Genomic DNA, 7,698 nt, shown 5'->3' on the forward strand with positions numbered 1-7,698 from the left:
CAGATATATCTAAAAGATTCGGAACGGGCTTTAGGGTGGATAATCAAAAGATGACTTTTATTTTTTGGTCATTTTGCAATAAATTCTTACTTTCAGATATCTAAGCCCATGTAAAACGTCAGCTCGAGAATGTCATCCAATCCAGACCAACAATCTTGAGCATAATTTGAGAAATCACTCGGACCAACTAAACCTGGAGCACTGCTTCCATCAGCACAACAATTTTCTGATTTTGGTCTTGGCCCTTGGGCAATTGGAAAGTGATCATGAAAGCTTATAATCATTCTCTTAGTCATAGCACCGTAAGGGAGGCTCAAGTCCTCGGTGTAAAACATAAAATCTCAAACATACAAAGAGTGAAAAATATAAAGAATTACCTCATCTCTCCCTTTGCTTGTGATGGGTGGGATATTCTTCACCGACGGTTCGAGGGAAGAGGGGCAAAGCTTTAGGTCATGTTTACTCTTTGACGGGAAATTTAGGTCGGTGAACCTGTGTGGTATTGCATAAAAAACATCCTTTTGATAGTCCTTGTCTCGCTCTTGCCGAGAGTCATGGACCCAAATTAATATTTTGGTTTTATTGTCTTTTTCGAAAAAGTTGTGTTGTATCGGCTATGATGAGGTTTCGATGGTCTCTCCACCCCTCGTTTTGTATTTATTAATAAACTTAGGCCCCATTTGGATGTTTGAGATGGGTTCATCCCATCTCAACATTCATAAACTAATCAAACGCATATTTTTAAATTTTATTCGTTAATTTTTTTTATCTAATTATTACTTAATCAATACAATTTTTCTAAACTTCTAAACAAAACACAATATAATTCATTTTTTTCAAATTTTAAAATAAAAATTATATAAAAAAATGTGATGCCCTTAATCCCCACTTGGGATTGGACGGTGATTGAAGCATCGGGATATGTAACTTCAAGGCTACATACCTCCCGTACATGTCAAATAAGATGTAATGCACCTATAAATCTAGTAGTATGCGGTAATTTGCAGCGGAAAAATTCTTTTAACTACGCAGGGCTGGTGGTAATGTAATAATCATGGTATTGAAGTGTAAGCATTCCAAAAGTTCAAATTTCATTAAAGTACTCCGAAAATAGATAATTATTTCAAAAGTCTTCCAAAACATGAGACCATCGAAAAACTAATCTCACAAAAGACCCTTGAGTCATTTATTTTCCTACTACTATTTCTATGGTCCATTTTTTCAAAAGTACAACTTTAGTCTGGCTTCTTTCTTTTCTCCAAAAATTTGTCTTTGTCCTGATTCTTTAACCTTTTCAGCTCGTCAATGAGTCGCAATGCCTCGGTAATAAGCCGGTCGGCAATCTCTACCCTTTCCAACAAAGAGGACTATGTCGAGCTCTCATTGTTCTTGGGTATCTCCTTGATGGTCGGGGGTACCGCCCTCTTGTGTTTCGTCATGGTCGTCTAATCTTGTAACAATTTTTACCATTCCGCGGGGGCCAGGGGGGATGGTAGTGTAAACTATTACAGTGAGATTTTGAAAAATCTCAACAAGTAAACAGTCAACATACAACAGATATCATAAGTATATAAAAGTAAACCACAAATGAAGCATGAACATGTACGTACTTTGACATATGCAAGATACACTTTTTCATAAAACATCTTTACATCTTTTAACCTCTTAACACATGTTCATATTATTTGAGCTGGGTCCTTGTTCTTGTCATAACATGTCATGTCATTCCTTATCATTTCATAACATATCACATTATTTCATGTCATATCATAACATATCAGGGCATCACATAACATATTATGACATATCATATCGTATCATAACATGGAGCTCAAATGCCTTATTCATTTCATAATTCATATGGTTGGATACCTCACAGCTCCCTTAAGCACCATATGTTCCCTGCTACTTATCTCATCAACCAATGATCCACTTGATTGAGGTGACTACGTCATAACATAAACATATTTTTTTACGGCATTTCGCTTATTCGCCTTCATCGTATGACACTCACTAGCATTAGGTGCAACCTTATTTCAGTATCATTTCCATAAGGAACCATTCGAGACCCATCGATTGTACTTTGTTGACCTAGGATTCTCCACTCGACTTTAAACACTCTAGAGTGTACGGGGAATTACACTAGGGCATTTATCCGTCCTAACATTTGTGGTTGTGATGAAACATACTTTGACATTTCTTTTTTAAAATATAGACTCAAATGCATGAGACATGGACACATGATGCTACACTTTGTCATACTCATGCAACATGTAAAAACTGAAACATATAGCCCACTTAGTAACATGCATCTCACGATATGGCTTGAAAATATTAGAACATGCAATCATATGACCAATACACATAAGCATAGTTGAATCATACTTGCCAAAACACAAAAAAGATTTTTATACCCTTAATGTAGCCTTGGCAGATTTATTCAATTCCTCCAAACATGGATTTTCATCATTACAACACGTACTCATACACATTCATATATATCAAAACAAGTATGCATAGCACATACATGTCAAAACCGAAACCTCAACATAACATATTCAAAATATACTTCAACAAACCATCATGAAAACATGACATCTCATCCTTTCATCAAAACTGAGCATACATATAACAAGATTTCAACAATAATAAATAAACAAGAGTTCACAAAATATATACAAGTGTTATCAAGAGTAAGTTGGAAGTTTACTTACAAAAATCCAACGTATAAAATTACAAAATTTGAAAAACATATTAAGACATATTAGAAGATGACTAGAGAAATCTTAATCTCGAAATAAGGGTAAGTGTCTAAGGTTTTCAAAAATGCTTTCTCATGGAAAAACCCTAGAATCCGAAATCCTCAAAGATAAAATCCTAGCCTTTCTTCCAAGTGGCGGCTGTGACCTTCATCTACCCTAGACTTCATGTTTATGTGCTTAAAACAAGAAGAACATTTCGGGTTCCTTCTTTCCTTGAAGAAAAACCCTAGTTCCTAAACTGAAAGTGTGTGTTCATGTGAAAGAAACCTTAAACCGAAACATTGTGTGTGTGTTCTCTCTCTTTGGCTGTGTATGGGGTAGCAAGAAAAGTGAAATAATCCTTACCTCCATGTGCTCTTCCTCTAGTCGAAAAGTTGAAGGAGAGATATTGGTGATTTTCGAAATAGTGAAGAGAATGGTGGTGTTTGGTTGGTGAGAAAATGTGAGAAAGTGTGAGAACTAGAGAGAAAAGTAGTGGTGGCTAAAATCCTTAGAAGGAAAGTTGAGAACTTGAGCAAAAAGGCCTCCATGACTTTCGGCTATGCTTTTATATAGAGCTTTCCCTCCTTGAAAAATTCAAGAGCCATTGCATGCTTCACACTTGGCAAAAAGACTCTGCCCTTTCCCTTGTGATAAGATTGCATGGAAAATCCAAAAGTTGCCTTGTGTGGGGTGGCGTGTGGCTCTCAAAAATCGAAACCCTCTCTTGCCTCACCTTCCAATTTTTCCCTTCTTGACTTGTCTAGATACAATGCACTTAGTGGCTCAAAGGTCAAAACACAAAAACCCTAATCTTTCTTGAAACTCTACTAGTTTGCATGGTTGCCATGTGGCAAAAAGGGTGTGTGTGTGTGTGTGTGTGTGTGGCTTGCTGAATATCCTAGGTCACTTCAAGTGACTTTTTTCTTTCCAAGGTGTCCCTTGAGTCTCCCCATGTAGTTGTCGTCACCCCCTCTCTCTCTCTTGCTCCTCCAAAAAGCTTCTTCTAGAATATGCCTTTCTCTCTTCCTAAGTAATATCCTCTTGGAACTCCAAAGGTTTCTCTTCATGCTTGACAAGTGTCAACTATAGAAATGGGGCCTTGCAAGTGGGTGTGTAATCCCTAATCCGATTACCTCATCCCTTGTTTCTTCCACTCACTCCTTATAGAACCTTATGCATGTTGGACAAGTGTCACACTTGCTACTTACCTAGGTTCCAAATGATGAGTTTCTAGAAAAGAATAAAATGCTCCTTTTATGCCATGTGGCGCTTCCACCATCCTTAGAAATCAACTTTGGTTTTTTCGGAACCCTAATTCCATCCTAGTTGGCCAAAATCCACATGGGCCTTTGTGGGCTTTTTCCTCTTCTTTCTCTTGTGGGTTCTCAAAACTTAAAAATTCAAAGTCCAAATAAATATAACATGGCTTAAAGCATCCTCCAACACTTAGCACAATCCGACAACTAAATGAATTTTTGAACAAAATATGAATGGGGACTTGGCAAAGTTCGGGATGTCACATCCTCCCCCCCTTAAAAATAGAGTTCGTCCTTGAAATTTGCACCGTAACAACCAATAAAATAATCAACATCGAGTACAACCTTGATCCTTACCTCAAGCATTGACTTCCATAGAATCTTCTGATGATGAAAGGGGTGGTACGCCGTTTTCCTCCTTTGTCACCAAATATTGTGAAAAATAAAATATCGCGTCTAGATCATAGTCAAAATACATGTTCACCAACATCTCATTCAACTTATGCTCTATTTTGAGTTCGGTGTCTTCGAAAGGTTGACCCTCTTTGCAGAAACAAATACGATCCATAGACGTGTCTGAGGTCTCAAAAGGCATATATCTATTTGCGCAATTTTCAGCAGTGCGACTAGACCTTGCTTCTTGATTAAGTCTAAGCAAGCGTATTCTATTGATGTCCTTCCATACTAATGAGTCGTGCGGAGGTTGTCGCTTTTCATGTGATAATGCTCATCATAGGAAAACATTTCCTCAAAAATCCGCATCCATCACATGGGTGAGATGATGCTCAAACTTTTCTATCTATCGCCAGTGAGCAGCCATCATTCGATCTCTTCTTTCACGTCGGTTCTTGCGACTATATTCTCTTATTTCTCTAATTTGTGCCGTTGAGGACACAAACACACGTGGGGTTTTTCTAGTTCGAGCCATGTCCTGGTATGGTAGGTGCATACAGGGTCACTAAGAGATCAATCAAAACAATCAAGAGTTTATATAAGACATACCAAGTACAATCAGTTATACACAAAAATTTATTACAAAACCCAAGTCTAAGATACAAACAAATGAGGGTAGTTAGTCCTCATCATATCCTCTCTTTCCCAAGTCGCTTCCTAAAAATCTGGATTATTCCAGAGCACTTTCACTAAGGGTATCTTTAGATTCCTCAGCTCTTGTTCCTTCCTATCCACAATCTGCACTAGCCATTCCTTGTAAGATAAGTTAGGTTGAAGCTGAATATTGCTAGGCTCCATCACTACGGGTCGTCTTTCTCCGAAGCTCTTCTTTAAAGATGATATGTGAAAGACATTATGCACTCCTTGCATTTTGACCTGTAGATCTAGTCGATATGCCACTGCACCAACTCTTTCTACTACTACATACGGTCCTACATAACGAGGACTCAATTTTCCTTTCTTGTCAAATCGTACGACTCCTTTCATAAGCGAGATCTTAACATATACCCAATCACCTACAATGAACTCCAAAATTCTTCATTTTTTATCGACGTAACTTTTTTGATGACTTTAAGCTACTTTCATCCTTTCTTGGATCAGTGCTACTTGCTTTTGCATCTCCTGCAAATATTCAGGCCCTAAAATCTTCCATTCTCCAACTTCGTCACAGAGGGGATCTACACTTTCTTCTATACAGTGCTTCATAAGGCACCATATGTATCATGGCTTGAAAGGTATTGTTGTAAGCAAACTCTATCAAAGACAAATGGTTTTCCCAATCGCCACTTAGTTCCAACACACATGCAGACGACATATCTTCTAACGTCTGAATGGTATGTTCAGTCTATTTGTCTGTCTGCGGATGATATGCACTACTAAACCTCAAATTCATGCCTAACATCTTTTGCAAACTCTGCCAGAATTGTGAAGTGAATCGCGTATCTCGGTTCGATACTATGGACTTAGGTACTTCGTGCAATCAAGCAACTTCTTTGACATAAATCCAAGAAAGCTTATCCATAGAGTCTGTATTAACTATGGGTAGAAAATGCACGCCATCGTCAATGGCTGCAGTTCTCCAGCTAGCCTTTGATGTTCGGCCTTCACTAGTTGGCAAATTGAGCATTTCGCAACGAATTCTGCTATGCCCTTTTTTATTCCCTCCCACCAAAACTGACTTTTCAGATCCCTATACATCTTTGTGCTACCAGGGGTACAATGAGCTTCCCTTAATATTTTCTCCTTCAGTTATGGGATATTAGGAACTACTTTTTTACCCTTGTAACATATCATTCCGTCCCTTCCAATAGTAAAATGCTGTGGTCCTTCAGATCTTAAAATCTTTTATTGAAGCTTCTCCAGCTTATCATCCTTGCTCTGCCCTTCTATTATCTCCTCCTTAGTTAATGCTACAATCTTCTATACTATTGTTAGCACAACATCTCTTGGCGAATTTCCGATCAACCAATTCCTCATTCCTGCCAATATCAATGGCATGTCAATCTGAGTCTTGCGACTAAGGGCATTTGCTACTACATTGGCCTTTCCAGGATGATACTTTATCTCACACTGAAAATTGCTTGTTGTTTCAACCCACCTTCTTTGTCTCATATTCAAGTTCTTCTAACTGAACAAGTACTTGAGACTTTTATGATCTGTATATATCTTGTACTTTTTCCCATATAAGTATGTCTCCAAATCTTTAATGCAAACACTACTGCAGCTAATTCCAAGTCGTGCGTAGGATAATTCTACTTGTGATTCTTAAGTTGTTGCGAAGTATAAGCGACTACTCGTCCTTCCTGCATTAGGACACATCTTAATCCCATCTTAGAGGCATCATTGAATACCACGTAAGGCTTGAGTGATTCAGGCAAAGCCAATACCGGTGTTGTGGTTAACCTCCTTTTTAATTCTTGAAAACTTCTTTCACACTCCTTGCTCCAAACATACTTGGTATTCTTCCTAGTCAATGTCGTTATTGGATTATAGAGTTTGGAAAATCCTTCAATGAACCTTCGGCAGTAACTTGCTAAACCAAGGAAACTATGTATCTCATGGACATTGGTTGGTCTTTGCCATTCTACCACAACCTCTATCTTAGTTGGATCTACTGCAACTCCTTCACTAGAAATGACGTAACCCAAAAATTTGACTTTTCGGAGCCAAAACTGGCACTTGCTAAGCTTGGCGTAAAGCCCATGCTTTTGCAAAGTCTCCAATACTATCCTTAAGTGTTCTTTGTGCTCCTTGTTACTTCGATAGTAGACCAATATATCATATATGAATACTACCACGAAACTATCCAAGTACTGCCTAAAGATTCGATTCATCAAATCCATAAATGTTGATGGGGCATTCGTCAATCCAAAAGGCATTACTATGAACTCAAAATGTCCATACTATGTTTGAAACACAGTCTTAGGTATATCCTGATCCTTGATCTTGAGGTGGTGATAACCCGATCACAATCTATCTTTGAAAACATTGATGTTCCTTGTAACTTATCCAATAAGTCATCTATTCGATGTTGTTCTTAATGGTCACCTTATTCAGATCTCGGTAATCGATACACATTCTCAAGGTTCCATCCTTCTTCTTCACAAATAATACTGGCACTCCCCAAGGAGACGAACTAGGGTGAATAAAACCCTTCTCGAGAAATTCCTCAATTTGTACCTTCAACTCTTTTAATTCTGTTGAGGCCATTCGGTAAGGTGCCTTGTGTACTAGAGTCGTTGCTG

The 7,698-nt window shown here is 38.1% G+C and overlaps 1 protein-coding gene across 1 annotated transcript; it reads right to left on the minus strand.

Annotated features, from left to right (window-relative positions):
- Positions 1-6,705: 6,705 nt before the first annotated feature.
- Positions 6,706-7,332, minus strand: LOC121253463 (uncharacterized mitochondrial protein AtMg00860-like). The gene has a single exon (XM_041153476.1). The coding sequence runs from the start codon at positions 7,330-7,332 to the stop codon at positions 6,706-6,708; it is 627 nt and encodes a 208-aa protein (XP_041009410.1).
- Between the last annotated feature and the right edge of the window lie 366 nt (positions 7,333-7,698).

The sequence above is a fragment of the Juglans microcarpa x Juglans regia genome, chromosome 2S (genome assembly GCF_004785595.1).
Source record: "Juglans microcarpa x Juglans regia isolate MS1-56 chromosome 2S, Jm3101_v1.0, whole genome shotgun sequence".
NCBI lineage: Eukaryota > Viridiplantae > Streptophyta > Magnoliopsida > Fagales > Juglandaceae > Juglans > Juglans microcarpa x Juglans regia.

Bases quoted from the DNA above. Each gene is read 5' to 3' on its own strand.
- LOC121253463 (XM_041153476.1), bottom strand. From the start codon at position 7,332: ATGCCTTTTGGATTGACGAATGCCCCATCAACATTTATGGATTTGATG.